This window comes from Planococcus citri, chromosome 5 (assembly GCF_950023065.1).
Source record: "Planococcus citri chromosome 5, ihPlaCitr1.1, whole genome shotgun sequence".
In the NCBI taxonomy this organism is placed as follows: domain Eukaryota; kingdom Metazoa; phylum Arthropoda; class Insecta; order Hemiptera; family Pseudococcidae; genus Planococcus; species Planococcus citri.
The window spans coordinates 34,422,047-34,441,959 of NC_088681.1; the positions used below are offsets into that span (position 1 = coordinate 34,422,047).

The 19,913-nt window shown below is 34.5% G+C and overlaps 1 protein-coding gene and 1 long non-coding RNA gene across 23 annotated transcripts in view; one reads left to right on the plus strand and one right to left on the minus strand.

Moving 5' to 3' along the window:
• sls (sallimus) overlaps positions 1-19,913 on the minus strand; it is a 259,979-nt gene that overhangs the window by 64,180 nt on the left and 175,886 nt on the right. For 21 of the 22 annotated variants that reach the window (XM_065368854.1, XM_065368863.1, XM_065368859.1 and 18 more), the window contains 30 exons: positions 19,654-19,830; positions 19,300-19,572; positions 18,929-19,218; positions 17,586-17,706; positions 17,321-17,508; positions 17,016-17,233; positions 16,424-16,679; positions 16,129-16,347; positions 15,859-16,053; positions 15,244-15,780; positions 14,961-15,167; positions 14,630-14,888; positions 14,417-14,553; positions 14,083-14,344; positions 13,854-14,007; positions 13,646-13,779; positions 13,343-13,574; positions 13,099-13,270; positions 12,833-13,019; positions 12,531-12,593; positions 11,909-12,123; positions 11,366-11,493; positions 11,139-11,289; positions 10,949-11,050; positions 10,670-10,870; positions 10,370-10,600; positions 9,973-10,288; positions 9,709-9,897; positions 9,460-9,623; positions 9,242-9,371 (listed from right to left, as the gene is read on the minus strand). In XM_065368854.1, coding sequence (XP_065224926.1) covers positions 9,242-9,371; positions 9,460-9,623; positions 9,709-9,897; positions 9,973-10,288; positions 10,370-10,600; positions 10,670-10,870; positions 10,949-11,050; positions 11,139-11,289; positions 11,366-11,493; positions 11,909-12,123; positions 12,531-12,593; positions 12,833-13,019; positions 13,099-13,270; positions 13,343-13,574; positions 13,646-13,779; positions 13,854-14,007; positions 14,083-14,344; positions 14,417-14,553; positions 14,630-14,888; positions 14,961-15,167; positions 15,244-15,780; positions 15,859-16,053; positions 16,129-16,347; positions 16,424-16,679; positions 17,016-17,233; positions 17,321-17,508; positions 17,586-17,706; positions 18,929-19,218; positions 19,300-19,572; positions 19,654-19,830 — 6,108 coding nt within the window. The remainder of the gene's footprint in view (positions 1-9,241; positions 9,372-9,459; positions 9,624-9,708; positions 9,898-9,972; positions 10,289-10,369; positions 10,601-10,669; positions 10,871-10,948; positions 11,051-11,138; positions 11,290-11,365; positions 11,494-11,908; positions 12,124-12,530; positions 12,594-12,832; positions 13,020-13,098; positions 13,271-13,342; positions 13,575-13,645; positions 13,780-13,853; positions 14,008-14,082; positions 14,345-14,416; positions 14,554-14,629; positions 14,889-14,960; positions 15,168-15,243; positions 15,781-15,858; positions 16,054-16,128; positions 16,348-16,423; positions 16,680-17,015; positions 17,234-17,320; positions 17,509-17,585; positions 17,707-18,928; positions 19,219-19,299; positions 19,573-19,653; positions 19,831-19,913) is intronic. The other variant, XM_065368857.1, reaches the window with a different exon arrangement.
• Positions 295-1,621, plus strand: LOC135848835 (uncharacterized). Its single transcript, XR_010559446.1, has 3 exons — positions 295-704; positions 1,345-1,462; positions 1,554-1,621. It is a non-coding gene; the product is annotated as an uncharacterized LOC135848835 (long non-coding RNA).

The window sequence follows — 19,913 nt, forward strand, 5'->3', positions numbered from 1 at the left end:
ACCATCAATCACATTCCCAATAACGAGTAATTTTGCATTTCAACACGTAAGTACCTAGTACCTACACAAACATATTCGAACCACATAAAAATGACTATCGCTCCATGAACTCAAAAGGGGTATATTACGACACTATAAATACCATCGCGTCGTCCTTGCACTATTTCAAGTATGTTTCACCGCAACGCTTATACTTTCCATAAATGGAGTCATAACTACCGATTCTAAATTAGGATATATGTCGACTACCATACGCACGCGAGTTTCTTTAATAATTTTTCCATCTTCAATCATTCTCTCGCAAGCCTCGCACAGCGCGATGAAGTTATCAATTTTCGGCAGGGGACACTGAATGGGAGGCCTCTAAACGCGTGTTTCGATGGATCGAAGCCAAAAAATGGTTTTCTACTACGTGATTTCTATGACGGCGTAACGAATTCCGCGCTTATAGTTATTTTCAAAATTATGAGTCGTCTAAGAAATTTTCAAATGTTGCGGTTAGTTCAGTAGCAACGTGCGCGTCGTAATGTTATCTCAGTATGTGCCTATTTCGTGAATTCGAACGGATGGTTGAAGTGATTTTTTTTCTTACACAGTTCGCTTAAAATTATTATTTACAGAGTGTAAAATTATCTAAAATATTTCAAAACAGTGTGAAATAATCGACAAATTTTCTGAACGTGATTTTGAAGCGAAAATCCCGGGTAAGAGTTGAATTTAATTTTACTAACTTTTTTCCAAAATGTGAAGCAGGTTTTCACAAAAATTTCAAAAATTTATAGAAACTCATGTTCAATGAAATTTTTAAAAGTGTATGTTGTGTTAGCTTGAAATTTATTACGTATAGAACCAATTTTTCAAAAATATTCGAAAAATTATTTTCGCCAATTAAATTTTAAAGACTCAGTAGGATTTTCGCTTCCATTACAATCTAAATTTAAATACTTAAAATTTTACAATCGAAATCTATATTTAATTACAAACTGGAAAATAATCTAAAATCTAGAATAAAATACATCTCAAAATAGTCTTAAAATAAAACATCGACCAAGTAGGTAATTTAAGAACACTAAAAAATTTCAAACAAAAAAATGCCACCGAAATTTTTTTTAAAAATAGCAGTAAAAAAGGTGCCAAGAGGGCACGAGTACTCGTGATTACAATCAAAAGTGAAAAACCTATACAATGTATTCAGCATACTATTTTTATAATAGGATGAGTTGTCGTTTATTTTTATTTCGAGACACGATGGCATCTCGAGCATTACAATTACATACTAGTCTTCGATACTGATCATTTTTCAAATCAATGTAACCTAAATGGGTCAATATTTTCTCATTTTAGGGAACCAAAAAAGAGGTTAAGAAAATTGGCATTTTGTCAGCAGACACCTGGATAATGGATTCAATTTGAAGCGTGTAAAAGTACACAAGTCGAACGACCTAGTTCATCAAACGATCAGGTAAATTTTTCCCATCTCGTAAACACCCTCCATAAAGACGTTCGTTCGGTTTTAAGCGGTTTTTTTTTGTTTTTTTGTTACCATTTTACAGATCAAAGAAGACGGCGAACCAGAAGCGTGAAATTGTATAATTACATTAAATAGACTATTTTCCAATAATGTAGCTTTTTATTTACGAGCTCGAGAATACGTCGTGTTTGAGTCATATTCAACAATAGAATTATCACTGACAAATACCCTTGGAGCTGATCCAAATATTGTACAAACCGAATGCCGTATAACTTATATCAGATTGCGAAAAGAAAAAAAAATTACTAAATTTTATAAATGCTTTATTAATGACACATAACAGTCGACGAAAATCCGTCTTAAAGCCAAATACCACTTAAAATTTTATACCGTGGATAAAATCTAACCTTGCGAAAAATATTTTAGAAAAAGTTTGTTTTTTTAAATTAGCGACAAGACAGAAATTGTGAAAGATGTTTATTTAACGACTGACAAGCGTAAGAGATTTACGATACAAGGTTACATACGTGTACCTACCCCACGTATAAAAATTTTTTGATAAATGCACATTTCTATAAATTTAACGAAATTTCCTTCCCTATTAAAATAGAAAGGTATAAAAATGTTTAAATTTCATTTTATATGATTTAATGAACTGCAGAGAGTGCAGGAAAGGAGGAAGAGAGTGTAAGAAAGAACAGGTAGGTTTGAATCTTTTGCCAACACCCGAGTTATAAATATATGCAAACAATTTGTTTATTCATTTTTAAAGGCGTTAATTAGACGAGCCTTGATAACATCAACGACATAATGTTTTCTATGAGCACAACACGCGTCTGTCTTGAAAAGTATTCAAAATTTATTGACATAAACAGGTGAACAATGTTGAGACCCAACAGCGAGTTTCTTTTCGATCACCGCTCCAAACTCCCAAGGCAAAAAGTAAACAACCTCAAGACACATACATCATCGCACACAAAGAACATCTCGTGGTGGTGAAAATTTTGTTACATTTTTAGATTATGCTCAAGGTTTTTCTTCTTTCGGTCGTTTTTCTTGGATTATTTACCTTTCAACTTTCTTCGCGTCTTATTTACCAATGTTACAGTCAATAACAGAGTAATAATTTACAAATAATTACTACTTTATAATCTAGATACTATTTTATTACCGTAAAATTTCCGTAATGGAAGATTACATTTTTTAATTTAGGTTTTTTAAAATAAAATTTGGCCAAGAAATGAAAAGAAGAAAGCAACCGTTAATGGGTAATTTTTTGAGTGGCGTAAGAAGCGAAGGAAGACAGATCTTCTCCCCAGGGGTCAAACTTTGAGTGACAAAAATGTACAAAAAAGTTGAGTTTAAATTCTCTTTGCAGCATCTCAATATCAAAACCTCACGAAGAACAAAAACCAATCACACTGCGCTGATATAAATTTCAATGCCTTCAATTTCTTTTTCTCAATTTTTTTAGCAAAAACTTGTTTTTTTTAAAAATTTGTACTGAAAAAATATTCAAATCTTTCACTACGAGTAGCTAATTCAAGTTGAACTTCCAAAATTCATATACTTATCTCACAAACAAAGCCTCAGAGAAAAAAAACACACAACCCATAGATGAGAAAAAGTATAATGCCCTTCAATTTTGTCTCCTTTCATTTCTTTTGTAGGGCCCTTAATTTATCTTCAAAATGCTATTTTTGTGATGAAAAAATTAAGGAAAGCGTCAACTTTTACGTCGCAAGAGAAATATGATTTTTTTGAGAAAGCGAAATGTCTTGTCAAAAAAATGAAGAGGACCAAAGGCAACTCAGAATTTTAACTCTGTTTTAAGTGGTTTCATGTTGAGTGATTTTGAAAACGAATTCACCAAAAAAGAAACGAAGAAAAGAAAACATCTCAAGGTAAGTACATACTGAAAATATAGGTGGATTTAGTAACTAGATTCAAAGACAGAATTTCGTGGTTCACAAATTTTTGAACAAAAATATAATCACGAAATAAAATTTAAATTGTTGGAAAACTAAACTTTTCTGAACAAACGATTACCGAATTTTAAAAACGAAATATAGGTATGAGTAAACCAAATTCAATCAGGTACCTATTTCATTAAAAATTTTCAATTAATCTATACGAAATTTTTTCTAAAAATTCAAAATCACAGCATTGAAAACTGTTCCGAGAATATCATTAAAAATTTCTGTTTTCTATCCGAATTAAAACCAGAGCCAGCGCCACATATCTGATCCAAATATGATTCCCAATACCAGGAAACTTACATCGATTAGTTCCAAAAAACATGAAAAATTCGTTAAATTGTCAATAATTAAAAATAACTGCTGTTTATTCGATTGCCAGATCCGCTGCCGCGTATAATTGCCAAATTATAATTTTTCTGAGAAAAATGCATTTCAAATCTAACTTCCTAATTAATTTCAAACACTTTTCCTGCCAAAAAAAATCCACATGAAATTACTCAATTGTTCCATTCAATCTCGCACGTTTTCGATGTATGTATTTCAAACCCTCGTTTTTCGAATGCTCGCGTTGTATTCATTTCCTGCTCGGGAGACCGAAAGAGAACCAAAGCCCCTTTTTTCTTCCATGCGTATCTGGATAAGATAATTATAAATCTAGTCGAGAAAATACGGTAATTCAAACCTAATGTTTTAAAAAAACCACCGCACCAAATTGGAATGAGTTAATGTGCACACGACTACGCACACCGCTATCCACTGCCAGCGCCAGCTTCGCTCCCTCTCCCCTACCCCTTCTGTCACGTACCAAAATAACTTACACCCGAAACGAATCACATGTAAACGATAGATTTAGTGCTCCGAGCGCTCAAAAATTCTGCGTACACGTGTTTTTATATGAAAAAAAATATCAAAATTCTGGAGTAATTTTGCTTTCTTACAACTATGAAATCGTAATTTTTCAAGGTCAAGTAGGGACCAAATGATAGAAAAAAATTTTCTGCACACGTCAGCTGCTTCTGACTACGTCAAATTCTTTTTTTGAAAAATACCTTTAGAATATTACAACATAATCCACCTACGTAATATTATCAAACTTATGTACTATGGCCGATGACTAAGGAATGACAATCGGCTCGCATACGCGTTCATGTCATTCCGAAGCCATAACATAATTTCTTACGACATTATTACACTAAATCTTAAAAACGTGATGAATTTAATCGTACAAAAATAACCTTTTCGATTAAACTTATTTATACGGCGAAGATTTACAAGCTTGGCAAGCAAAAATTTTCAAATAATTAAAAACAATTAAACGAGCCAGCCAAAATATAAATTTAGTCGATCGAATACATCACGTTATCGTGATTTTTGGTTTTTTCTTTTTCTTGGCATAATGTACTACAATCGTATACACGTGCTAAAATAATATAATACCCGAACAATGAACCCGTTCTCCAGATCATTTCTGGACTCTACTACGCATAAACATCACCGAGAGAAAAAAAATAAACCACGTCTGTTCATTGCTTTTTTATTAAGTATGTTCTGCGATACAATGTTCACAACATTTTACGAGTACATTGCGAATAAAACTTAGTTAGAAAGCTCAATTTTTTTTTGTCTTTCTCGAGGAGAAAAATAAAACATATTCATATAAATAACATAAAACAATGAAAAAACACCAAAAATATGAGTTAATTATGAGTTAAAGAGAGAGAAAAAAGAAAGAGAATACAATAATACCTATGTAATAATAAATAAACGTTATTTTTTTCGCGAGAAAAAAAGAATAAAAATAAATAAATACTTAAAAGTTAAAAATATAATACACAAGGTAACGATATAATTTTTCGAGCACGTTCGAAACTTCTTCCTTTATTTTGAACCACACTTACCCGGCGAGGTTGTTTAATTTGAAGCTGTCATTGGAATGAAATAGAAACAAAACATTTATGTAGAATTACGCTAAACAACGTGTACGCAGCGAATCGCTGTGACTGTGAGCAAAAATTTGGCTTCTGAAAGGCCCCCTTTAACCGATTTTTTTTTTTTTAGATGTGGTGAACAAACAGGCACACAAATCGAACACACAGTGCAGAATTTTCTGTGAGGGTGATTTTTACGAGTAAATTTATAAATTTGAAGGTTTGAAGAGAGAAATCTCACAATTTTTGAATTTTTCCGACTCATGAGGCTTCCCTACAAGTACTTGTAGACAGATCAACTTTTCGAATTAAAAAATGGAACTTTTTCGCTTACATCATCTTAGGTTAAAAATCTCCTCCATTGCTTCTCACTCATACGTATTTAATTTTAATGCTAAGAATTGTTTGTAATAAATTTTCAAACGTTATTTACCCCAATAATAAGAATTAATGACAGAAATATTTCATTACTCTCCATCATTTTGATATCGCGCCAATTGGAATTCGGCTGAAATACTTCAGAGCGATAAAATGATAAAGAAAAAATAACATACCACCTACATTTTGTAGAGATTTAATTTGGAAATGGGTTTAAATTTTTTATTCTTACTAGCCCTACCCTATACTTACACTTTTTTTCATATATAAAAAAAGCTAAAAAAATATACTAGGTACATATTTAAAAAAAAAAAAAAAAAAAAACAATCGTCGTTATTAATGTGGATAAATTGAGTACGAGACACAAATTATCTAAGTGATGACGTTTTTATAAAATTTAAAGACTGAATACATAATTAGAAAATTATTTGCACACGTTCAAGGAATGCTTATCCGAATTTCTGGATGTTTAAAAGGGGGGGGGGGGTTGGAGAGAAATCAAAGACTATCATAATAGATGAATACCAGGTGTTCTGTTATATATAGCGAAGCAATGAGGCAATCCAAAGTGAATCAATGCACAAGATTTTGCCGACTATGAGAATTGAAAAGACAATTATTGATGAGTAGATAACGAAATACCATTATTTCAACATGTTATGATTCGTGAAGTATAAGAGACAGGTAAAATCTGTTCAATTTATCTCACAGAAAATTAATTTTTCTACAAATTCGATCCTACACGTATGTAAATTTTACCCAGATTCAGAAATGAAAGGGCTATACCTATGTATCAGTTCATACTGAAAATTCTTCGCTTTCGTAGCGTCTTCCACATTTTGTAGACCTTTCAAATCAAAAAAAATTCATTGCACAATTTTCTTGAGATTTTTCAATTTATTTTTTTTTAGGGAGGGGGCTTGAGCTTAGACTGGCATTTTGAAAATCTATCACAAAACTTGACTTGATACAGTGGAAATTGGCGAACTCAGATCAACAAAAATGAGACGTCCAGTTTGGGAAAATTACTAAAACATTTTCACAATCTAATCCATTTTTTTAGAAAGATTAAGGCGCAATTTATTTAATAAAGATGACAAAAAATTAAAATGTAATCATTTTTTTCAATACTCAAAAATTACAGGGACGTATTACCTATTTGCTAAATTTGAAAAAACGTCTCAAAACGAGTCAATCAAAATTATACACGTAAGTATAGAATTTTCAGTCTTCTACAAGTAAAATCGTAAGAACGTATGTGAAAGATGAAAGTCATTCCTCAAGATATAAATAAAACAGGTCTTCTTGAAAAAAAAAAACAAAAAAAAACGTTAGGTGAATAATATGTTGCCTATCCATCAAATTAAAGACGCAAATGTCCACCAGGAAAAAATCCAGCGTGTTTTTTACCATGGAGATGGACACGTGGACATAACGTCATAAACTAATATAATTTTTTTTATGGAAATTTTTGGCATAACGTCAAATTTGAAGGAGCTACGAATAATTGCTAAGAAAAAAACGTTTCCTAAGGTAAAAATAATCAAAGATAAATAGGTGGAACTTCAAAAAGCAGAATTGTCATGATGACTTATTACCCAATGTTGAAATTAAATGAGCTAAACAGCATTCAAAGCGAAAGAATTTTCAGAAGTTCGCTAATTTGCTCACATTAAATCTTGAAAAAACCCTCTAATTATGATTTTAAGCGGGGAAAAAGCAAAACAAAACTTGTTCGGTTATTAAAATTTTAACACGTATGCTTTTGTTCTTCATTTTTCAGAGAAATTTTCAAGATTTTTCCATTTATCTTATTATTTTTTTTTCTGAAAAGTTTCGTTCTACTTATCATTGTTTTTGTATTTTTCATGAAAAATTTCCGGGATAATCTTAGATCAAATTTTAAAGATACGATTTTTTTGTAACCCAACAATCACCTTTTTATAAGGAAAAGAAAATAAACGAATCAATACAACATTACCGATACCTCGTATCTACATACATAATTATGTATTATGATCCCCTCAGAATGGCATGATCAAATTTCCGGGTAAATTTCCAAGTGGACATTAATCGGATTTCTCCGATAATAAAACCAATCGGTACCGTAAAAAAAATCAGTAGCCAAATTTTTATCACGCATTAACATAATCGATGACGGAAACATCCGACGATAAATCTAACATAAAGAAATCTACTTCTTATATTACAAATACGAGTAATCTTCAAAAAAAAAAAAAGTTTCAACCATCCGTCACTCATTGATGACCTACTATTGATCTAATTCGATTATACGTCTAGGTACGTAAGATTAATGTTGAATAAAAACGAACAAAACGATCTACACTTGTACGTAAAATGTATAGGTAATCAAACTTTGACACGTGATTGCAATGAAATCCCTTCTACAGCCTTTGGCTGATAGTTTACTGACAGGTAGGTATACATTTGGACTATTATAGGGTTCTGATGCTATACCATCTCTAACCTAGATTTTCTATTTAGGAAATCAACGTTCTAAATTTGTGAAACATCACAAAGACGACGACAAACATTCAGAATCTACGTCTAAATATTAGTTTTCGACGATACAAAACAGGATGTATCTACTTCCAACGTGATTCTACATGTGTATAGGTAGGTAGGTATGTGGACTACATTTTAGTTCGGGCGATAATTTTCTACGGGTACACAATTCAAGTGCTAATAGATACAAATAGGTATAGGTATGCTACGATACGTACAAAGCACATGCAAATTAAATACCCAATCACCAAAAAAAAAAAAAAATACCCAGTTTTTTTTCTCTAAAAATCATGCAAATGGTATCAAATTTTGTTTTTTTCTATAAACCGTCACCAAGTTGTAGATGCATTATAATTACAAGTGAAATATACGTTACGATCCGGATTCTGAATATTTCGAGCATATAATAATAATAATAAATCAAATAAATGAGGTAAGTAGGTATCCTATTTTTTATTTTATTTTTGGAATGACTCGAGAGTTCAGAATCTGAATCGAAACATAAAGCAAATTCGTCAAAAAGTTTGCTCCTTTTCCTTCATTACGTAAATTTCTTTAAATATTCAAACGTTGTTTTTTTTCAAAGTAAATTTTTTTGAGTGTTTAGTTCTAAAAATCTGATTGGTCATGAGAATGAGAATAAAAAAAGAACAGGAAATGTTACTTAAAATTACATGGCTCCAAAAATCTGCTTGATCAGTTTTTCGATATTTTCAGTACACCTTTGTGCATTTTCATGCCAAATAAAAATTTTCTAGCATTCGCTCAGAACATTTTCAAATTAATCAACATTAAATTTGAAAGTCATATAAAAATTGAATAATTTGATCGAAAATTTGTGTTTGTTTAGGCAATAAAAAAAACCGCTCTCAATATACAAAATCAGCTCCTTTTTGACGAATTTTTTTTCTACCATGCAATACCGACTAAAACCCAAAATAATTGTATTCAATGCTTACGTTTGACAGTAAGTAAAGCAGAAGTTTCTACTTGTCCAGCAGTACTGGTGGCTCGGCACGTAAACGTACCGCTGTCCTCCTCGTACGTCGATGTAATTACTAAAGAGGCAGAAGTACCATCAAAGGTCATCTAAACCGAAATAAATCAAAATCAAAATCATTGCGTCGAATTTCTCTATAAACATGTTCTTAGTGGTGAACTACGCTGATTAATTTACCTCGAAGTCAGGTGATTGTGGTATCAAAGCTCCTTCTCTGAACCACTGAATAGTTGGTTTCGGTTTACCGGTGACTTGTGTTCTGAATTGGGCAGGATTTCCTTCTAACACGGTAACATTTTTCATAGGACTAAGAGTAGGCGCAACATCAGTGGTTTCAGGAGCTGTACAGAAAAACAAACAAGCCAAACTCGTTAGAAATATGTTTTTTGAATCGATCCGAGAAATTATTGAAGGAAGTCTACGTACCTAGTACTTTCAACGGAGCTGAAACTTGCACTTTTCCGCCTTGGTTAGATACGATGCATTTATATTCGCCTTCGTCTTCTGGGAAGACTTCGGAGATTCTCAATGTATTCGTATCTCCTTCTCTGGACATTTGGAAATACTTGGACGGTTTGATTATTTCATCACCTTTGTACCATTTGATTTGAAGAGCTGCAATGACGAGTTAAATTTTATCAATTTGTTCTGATGTGATAGGGAACCTACTCTATATTCTTGGACACTTACGAGCTTTGCCGGATATTTTACATTTGAATACGGCTGGTTGGCCTTCTTTCATGACTAATCCTTTGAGAGGTTCTACAATACTGGGAGCTTGTTGTTGGGCAGTTTGAGTTTGAGTTTGGGTTTTTGTTTTAGCGGTGGCAGTGCTGGTAGGTTGAATGGTGCATTCGGCTTCGCATCTAGCTTCGCCGGCGTTATTGATAGCAACACATTCGTAAGTACCACTGTCTTCGGGGACAGTTTCAATGATGAGCAAAGTATATAGGTTATCTTCTTCAACGACTTTGTAACGGATATCAGAGGCGATTTTCTTTCCATTCTGCAAACATAATTCATTTATTTGAAATAACATCGAAAAATTAATCGTTAGCTGTAAAAAGTAAGAAAAACGAGTATTTACTTTGAGCCAATAAACATCTAATGGCTTGGTGCCGGTCACACGAGCATCGAATCGGGCCAATTGACCAGCTTTCACGACGGTATTTTGTACGGTATTTAAAAAGCTAGGTGGTACGTTTCCTTTTCTACCAATCTGGCGACGTTCTTCAACCACAAGATTAGCGCTACATTTAGCTTTACCACCGCGATTCTCAGCTACTGCACTGAATACGCCGGAGTCTTCCATAAATACCTATAGAAATATTCCAATTAAATACTCGCACGAAACAGAGATAATTTTTCAAAGTAGAGGTACGCTTACTTGTCTAATAATAAGGATTGATTTTGTACTAAGAGTATGGATCTGGAAATCGGGCGAATTCTGTATGAGGAAATCTTCTCTGTACCATTTAACCTTGGGTAAAGGATCGCCGTCGAATTCTACTTCGAATCGAGCTGATCCTTGTTCGAAAACTCGGCAAGGTTGGATTTTCTTCGTGAAGACTGGCGGAGTTGTTGGTTTCTAAATCGGATACGAAATGATGAGCGAATGAAATAAGAATGAAAGTAAACTCATACTTATGGGACTTTTTTCATTTACCGTAGGTCCTTGAACAATTCTTTCTTGAGTGTCGGCTTTGTGTTCCATTTCTGTCGTTTCGGTTGATGTAATGTTACGGTGGATTTCTTTATCTCCCTGGACCTGGAAAAATTATAATTTCAATGTTACCGGTAATTTTTTTTCATATAGGATTTTTTTTTTAAATGAATCTTTTCATCAAAGAATTTACTTCTTTTTGAGTTTGTTTTTGTTTCGAAACGTGCACTTCTTTGGCATGTACTCCGGATGCAGATTCGGATGGTTCGAATTGATCTTGTGATAGCTGTTTCTTACTTAGAGCTTTCACTTGCCATGGCAGCAGTTCTTCTTTTTTCGGTTCCCTAAAATTCAGAATCATAAAAGTAATATCGCTTTCAAAGATAACAGACTTGGACAGAACATAAAAAATGAACTCACAAATTCTTTTCGTAACATTGAGCCATCCCTTTGGCAACTGATTTTTGAGTAATCTTTTCTCCAGGGATGGCGAATTGGTGAGATGCTTCACGTACTCTGGATTCTTTGACAATCTGATCTTCTTCGAGCTAAATTATTGTAAAATAACAATTTGAATATTTTGATTGAGAGACGAAAGAGGTCAATTTTACATAAATAAAATTCTAAAAAATTGTGACCCATGAGAGGGAGGGAGAGAATTTCTTGAAAATTTGACAATTCGAAAAAATTATAGGGACTACACAATGACTCGAGGCTTCAGAAAATTAATTCAAAAAATCAAATTAATGGAATTTAAAATTTTTTGAACCAATAAAAATTAGTCAAAATTCCAAAAATGAAATTTGGAGCCATGAATTTTGCATCATAATGTATTTTGGGATGCTGTTTTGAATTCTTCAGTCTATATCCGACATTTCCTCATCAACTGGGTCATGTTTTCTGCTTGTGAGGAGGTCACATGAGTAAATCAATAAAAATAATCCATCATCGAAATAACTATACCTCTCTCAATTTTGAGTAATAATCTTCGTTCTTCTTCTGGCGTACCGACTGCGTCCATTCTGGTTCCGGTTCCTTGACAACCTTCGATTTAAGATGTTCAACTCCAAGTACTTCGCCTCCTTGTTGAGCAATAGCGTTTCTTTCTTCGAATACCTTTTCTAATTCGGTATCTTGTCTTTCCTTTTGGTATGGTACAAGTTCGCTGTCATACCAGGCTATAAAAGGTGACATTGGAAAAAATTTGTTAAAGCAATCAAGCAACCAATTACATACAATACTACTCGTAAACAAAAAATGTCCATGCCAAAGTAACAGAGGAATGAAACACGCACACACGCAAGGAATAAACAATGATCAGCGGAAATATATGTACAATACATGCTACATGGTATCATCAAAACTACACACAGCCGCCTCGTTTGGTAATTTTGAGGCCTTAGGTATCAAGGATCGTCGTAATAGGTTCGCGCAGATAATTCACAAAAAACAAAAAGGAAAAAAATCAACGCGTTACCAGAAATAAAAAGGGATTATAGGTATGTCATGCAAAGTGATGAAGTGGTCTGGTGGTTTTCAACGAGGATATATAAAAATGAGGGAAAATATTCAAATTCTGGTGTACCTTGTTCGATACGTACATATTCCATAGACGATACCGATACGTAGTGTACATAAGCATCTAATGCTGTCCTCGTGTAATTAGCACAAGACGGACGAAAGAAGAAAACATATAGATGGGATAAAGAATAGATAGAAGGAAAGAAGAAATAAGCGTATAATAAATCTTAAAAAATAATGCTGAAAAAATCCACCATTATGACGAATTCAATAAAAATACACAGGTTAAAAACCTTGTGATTTTATTAGAATCCTAATTAAAAATACGAGTACATCACAATAAACAATATAAAACCATCAACTCACGTCTCGGAGAATTCTTTAATACTGCTCTGTAATCGTCGTGACGAGACCTGACATCTAGTACGGTTTGCACTCTGGCTTCTCCGACTGAATTTCGGGCGACAATTTCAACTTTACCGTGATCATATTGCCTGACTTTCGGTATATCCAAATGCCACATTCCATCGTAGGTTAATTTATATCGAGTACCCTGAAAAATTTCGAAAAAATTACCAATAACTCTAACAGGTATATACCAGTGGAGATCGCAGGAAAATTTGAGAACTCACATTAACAACAGTCCTATCGTTCAGGATCCACATAACACGAGGACGAGGGAATCCTGTAACGCGGCAGCAATATCTGGCATGATCTCCTTCGCAAACACTGACAGGTTCTGGTTTACTGACGAACGTAGGAGCTTCTCTTGGCTTCTCTTCTTCGGCCTTTTCTTCAGGAAGCCTGTAAAAAAAAATTGAGGGTAAATAAGACAATATTTCGAAATGAAATCTTGAAATATTTTTCCAATCGTACGTTTGCCAGGCTGCTTCCATTTCTCGTATTTTTTCAATACTTTTCATTCCCTTTGGTAACTGCGAATCGTAAATAATTCCAGGTTTGCCGGCAGTCTTGATATAAGCTTTGGTTTCATCTGATCCGTATAAATTGGTGGCTCGGCATAGATATTCGCCACTGTCCTCCGGATAAATCCAACCGAAATTCATGGCAACGTAACCGAAATCGTAAATTGGAGTGAGACGATTTTCTATTGGAAAACAATTAAATTTATTCAAGGGTATTCCAAATCCACAAAAAATAACTGATGAAGTGACGTACTATGTGCTAATGGTTTTCCATTCAAGAACCATTCAACTTTCATGTTTGGATCTCCAACGGGAGCAAGTTGACATTCAAATTTGGTACATTGCATTTCTACTAAATCGGTTTGATCTTTGATTTGAGTGACGAATCTAAAGAAAGATAGAAGATTAAACGTAGCAAAAAACTTTTATCATAAAAACACTTCTGAAAAGTAATTTTATACCTCGGTGGTTGTTTCTTCTCGGGTTCATAAAGATCATCTTCGGTGAGATGAATTTCCGAAGTGTATTTTTTCAATGCAGCTTCCATTTGCATTAAAGCTTCCGATTTCTTCATACCCTTCGGTACTTGGTTTTGTAAAACAATCGATGGTTGTTCTGAAAAAAATCACACATCAGTTTAATATCGCTTGAGATTAACGAAATTTTTCAATTAAGGATTTTTTTTCTTACTTTTACAAGTGACCATGGCTGTGGTAGTAGCTTCACCGCAATCGTTGACAGCGCGACAAACATATTCGCCCGAATCTTCAGCGTAGAAGTAAGAAATATCCAAAGAAACGAATCCCAATTCGAAAATAGTTTTGAATCGACTTCCAGAAGGAAGCAATTTGCCATTTCTGTACCATTCGATTCTGAGTCTAGAATCGTCTTTGGGTTCGACTCTGGTTTCAAAGTGAACAGTTTCAGATTCTTCAACAGTTGTGGATTCGATCTAAAATAAAATAAAACGAACAATTAATCATCGAAAAATTACATTGTATTAATGAGATTTGATGGTACTCACTTCGTATAAGAATTTAGGAGGAATTTTGGGTTTCTCTTCTTGAACAACTTCAGTAACGTGACCTTGTTCTAAATCTTTCAATTTTTCTCCACTCATTCCTGAAGGTAGTTGAGAATCCAGAACGATATCTCGTTTGGCTGAAAATTAAAAAAAAATTATCGATTAAATTACGAATACAATCATGTAAAATACATAAAAGAACAGTTTCATTACCTTTGCAGATGACTTTAGCTTTAGTAGTAGCCGCTCCCCACTTATTGGTAGCTCGACAAATGTATTCTCCGCTATCTCTAGCGTAGACATATTCCATATCTAAAGATACGTATCCAAAATCGTTAATAGTACGAACACGGGAACCAGTCGCAAATGGACGACCATTGAAGAACCAATCAATTCTCAAAGTTGGATCGTTGGCAGGTTCAACTCGGCAATCGAAATGAACCGGACCGGCTTCTTGAGCATCCAACACATCCTATAAAAAGATACAAAAACATTAGAGAAAAATTCAAATCAAAATTTTTTGGTATAATATTATTACACGTACTTTCAATTCAACGGTGAATCGAGGTGGATTCGGTTTTTCATCTTCGGGAATGATTTCCTCGCGTTTATAAAGCGATTCTTCTAATTTCTGAATGCTCTCTGTACCGGTACGGAAATCTGATGGTAACTGAGGTTCTAAAACGATACCTTGTCTGCCTCGGACTTGTAATTTACAAGATACTGTAGCTTCTCCGTGTCTATTCGAAGCCTATATAAAATAATCCATTTAATAAAAACTCATTTTCGAAATAATAACTTCGCTTTCACTAAAATCATATACAAACTTTGCATGTGTATAATCCAGAATCACGAATATAGACGCCAGATACTTCCAAAATAACGAAACCGAAATCATTGATAGTTTTGACTCTAGATCCGGCAGATAGAGGTTTACCATTATGGAACCATTCTACTCTCATGCTAGCATCGTTGACAGGATTCAGACGGCATTCGAAATGAGCCAATGAGTTCTCCGATAACGTAAGATCAGATGGAGTCGTAACGAATTCCGGTGGTTTACCGGTATCATCTTCGTATTCTTCGGTACGTACTTGACCGAGACCTTCTAGTTCGGCTAATTTATCGATGGTACCTTCCATACCCTTAGGTAACTGTGATTCCAAGATGATGCTTCGTTTGCCTTGTACTTTCATCGAAGCGGTTGTAACAGCTTCGCCATATTCGTTGGTGGCACGACAGGAATATTCACCCGAGTCTTCGGGGTATACGGGAGAGATTTCGAGAATGACGAAACCGAAATCGCAGAACGTTCTGAATCTGGATCCGGTACGTAGTGGTTTACCATTCCAGAACCATTCAACCTATAATAAAATTTACATGAGTAGGTACTTTCTTTCTCTCAAAAAAAAATAATGACGTAATTGATATAATATACGCACATTCAGTTTAGGATCATCGGTAGGTATGAGACGAGCTTCGAAATGAGCATTTTCTCCTTCCCTTAGATTATCAACGTTGGAAAGGGGCGATGTGAATACTGGAGCTTGTCTGGTGATCTCAGATGTTTTGAAATCTTTGCTCTTAATCATAGAATCTTCTAAAGTTTGGATTTTCTCCAAACCGGATTCCATTCCCTGTTTGAATTCAAAAATTTTAAGTTATTTATCATCATTACAATACAATTTTTTTCAAAACGCAATGCTACCAACCTTAGGTAACTGAGAGTCCAAAATGAGATTCGATTTCGAGAAACACTTCAACGTAGCTTTCGTTGTATCAGATCCCAACTTATTAGTAGCTCTGCATTCATATACACCGGAATTCTCTTCGTAGCAGTACAAAATATCGAGAATAACAATACCGAAATCGTGGAAAGTACGATAACGATGTCCGTGAGGTAATTTTTTACCGTTGTAATACCATTCAACCTTCACATTGAAAAACACGGTAAGTATCAAGGCACAAAAATAATAAATCAATTCGTGAAAATAATAATTCACTTACCACCAGATTAGGATCATTCACCGGTGTAAGTCTAGCTTCGAAGTGAGCACTTTGACCTTCTTTTAGCTTGGTAATATCGGATATTTGTGTGATGAATTTAGGTGCTTCCATCACCTGAGGTGTTGGCGGTGCAGCCTGTTGCTGGTAGCTTTCGAGTTCGCGAATACGAGCCAATGAGTCAGGTTGTAATGAATCAATGTACACGCCACCTTTTCCAATACATTGCAAAGTTGCTCGCGTAAAGTCTTCACCATATCTGTAATTTTTTCAAATGCATATTATTTCAGTGGTGACGTTGTGCGGAATAAAATTTAGACTCGTGATAACGGCGATAATTTAACGATAAACGTTTGTTTTTAGATACGATGTGTAGAAAAAAAACCTCACATCGCAAGTTCGTAGTACATTTCAACTAATAGAGATCGCGACTCACGCGGAAGCTATACATTTTTCGGTTATTCCCCTACACATAAATGCTTCTTTAATGAGTAATTAGAATTAATTTAGGTAAAGCTCCGCGCGCGCACATGTTATCTATCTGCGAGTAGGATGTGATACGTAGACGTACAAACGATGTATCAATTTAACTCACTCGTTACTAGCTCTGCAAACGTATTCTCCGGAATCGTGATTTTGAACGTATGCGATATCCATGACAACGAAACCGAAATCTGATACCATCTTCATACGATTCTTATGATGGAGAGGTTGGCCATTATGGAACCATTCAACTTTGAGTTTCTGATCGTTGACCGGGATTAGGGTACATTCGAAGTGAGCCGAATCACCATCTTTTAATCCGCTCAAGCTCTGCAGAAATAATTAACCGAGTTATTATCACAGCTGTGAGTGAATACATCAACACGCTTGTGTGTTTGAAATAAGCATGATACATACCTGAATATGTGTCGTGAATTGTGGTTTCTGTCCTTTGGATTTTTCAACGCATTCTAGATTAACGCTGATTTCAGCTCTGCCCCATTTGTTGGTAGCTCTACAAGTGTAAACACCCGTGTCTTCGATTTTAGTACCCAGGATTTCAAGTACAACCATACCGAATGCATGTACGGTTCTTATTCTATGACCTGTAAGGTGTAATATTTCAGTTAGTACAGTAAAACGAGAACTATGCAAAAACAAGGGTAGATTATTGAAGACTTACTAGCTTCGATTGCTTTTCCATTGAAGAACCATTCTACAACCATAGTCTGATCGCCAATGGGAGTAAGAGATGCTTCGAAATGAGCGATTTCGCCTTCCTTCAAATTGCTCAAGTTTTGGAACTGTGTACAAACGAAAGACATTTGTTGAGATATTTGCGATTGATAAGTGATTCTGATATTGAATATCGCGCCATGATAACACAAGTGAAAATTGGAAAAAGCTCAAATAAATAGCCAATAATTGTTGCTCGATCATCGTTTTAATTAATTAAACAAAATCCGACTCTTCCACTAAATAAAAGCACGTGTTATCACTGTTATCATCATCGAGCTCGCATGACTCATCAACAGGTGTCATCAAACTAAACGTCTAGCAGGGATTCCCAATTCATGCGCATGCGTTAACTTGAGAGATGAACTCATTTTTTTTTTTAAATACCGATTTTCATTTTAAAAAGTTAAAGTTTCAAGAGTTTGAGCTTTTTCGTGACTTCAATTCACCATAATGAAGAGAAAAGAGCTGCTCTCCCTTACGAAAGAAGAAATAAATTAACCTCAAGCAAATAATGTTAATTAATACGACGGAAGTAGAGTGTGTCAATTAATAAATTACAAATAATTAAACTAACATGACTAATTTCGAGAAATGCGCAATGCACATCTTATTAGAAGCGAAGCAAAAATAATTAATGAACAGGTAATCTGACGTGTGAGTTTTATTTTCATACTGATACTGATATGCCAATTCAGTGCAAGAATTGCATATAAGTAGGTAAGTACGTATACGTCATTAAGTACCTATAACAAGAAATTATTCAAACTAAGTAGGTATTACTCTAGAACATTCATGCATGGTTAGTAATTCTTAGCCAATAATCCAGAAAATTTCGCATGCAAGGAAGAAACTAATTATGGGACATCCAGTTCTAACTGATTTTGAATCCTTTTCATCTCAACGACCAACGTATAGTGACACACTCACTCATACCAACGATACACAATAAAAAAAATATAAATTCTGAAACTCTGTGAAGCCCACCACCACTGCAGTTTGTCACAGGTAAGTAGGTACAGAAAGAATTCAAGAAAACATGCCATCCTGCACCAGCACCTCCGATTCAGAAATCTCATAAAAATATGTATATACCTGTGATAAAAGGTCAGGAGCATATGAAAATGACGGAGGGATTGAAGTAAAATATTTCTGAAAAATAATCATTAATTAAACACAAAAAAGCAACATCGTGTTAAAAATTTATAAAAACAGCTGAAAAAAACACTCGTTTGTCAGATGGTTATAATCACTCAAAAAAATAGTTTAAATCGAAACCCTGGTCTTTACTTGTGATGTAAATTCTGGTGGTTGGCCGATTTCTCCTTCTGCCGGAGCTTTTGGCTCTCTCTTTAGCGATTCTTCTAGATCTTGGATTTTCTCTAGACCTTCTTGACCCTTAGGATGTTGAGTTTTTTCGATGAGGTTATCTTTGGTCGTACAGTAGATGGTAGTTGAGGTGTACGTTTCACCAGCTTTGTTGCTAGCTTTGCAAGTGTATACGCCTTGGTCGCGATCGTACATATCGGTACAGTCCAAGGTGACGAAACCAAAATCGCTAGTGATTCGGAATCTCGAACCTGGAAAATTTTACAACAGCATTAGCGAAATGTTGATACCTATAAATAGTTTCTATAAAGTAGGAAAATCGATATAATTACCATGAGTAAGAGCTTTTCCGTTGAAATACCATTCGATTTGTAAATTAGGATCGTTTCTGGGTTCAACTTGAGCTTCCAAATGGAGAGGTGCGCCTTCGGTAAGGAGTACTTCAGGTTCTAATGGTATAATGAATACTGGTTTCTGGAATTCTACATCAGGAGCTGATGGTTGGCGTTGATATTTCGAAGAAATTGTGTCTTCTACTTCTTGTACTTTTTCTAATCCGGCAACTCCTTGAGGATGTTGAGTTTCTCTATAAATCAATGATTTACCTGGAGCAAAATTTTTTATTTAGATTCAACGAAAATCATTAGGTATAATAGGTATTTAGAATCGAGTGGATAGGTACAGACCAGAGCAACGGAGTGATCCAGAGGTAGTTGCTTGGCCTTTGTTGTTGGTAGCTTTGCAAGTGTATATTGCAGAGTCTTCCGGATATGTTTGGCTGATATCCAAAGTTACAAATCCAAAATCGTAAGTGGATTTGAAACGTGAACCAGATGGCAATGGTTTTCCATTCACAAACCATTCTGTAATCGCAATAAAAGTTTCGATTTTTACATATACCTACTCAATATTTTTTTAGCTAGGTAGTTGCCTACCAAAACTCTTC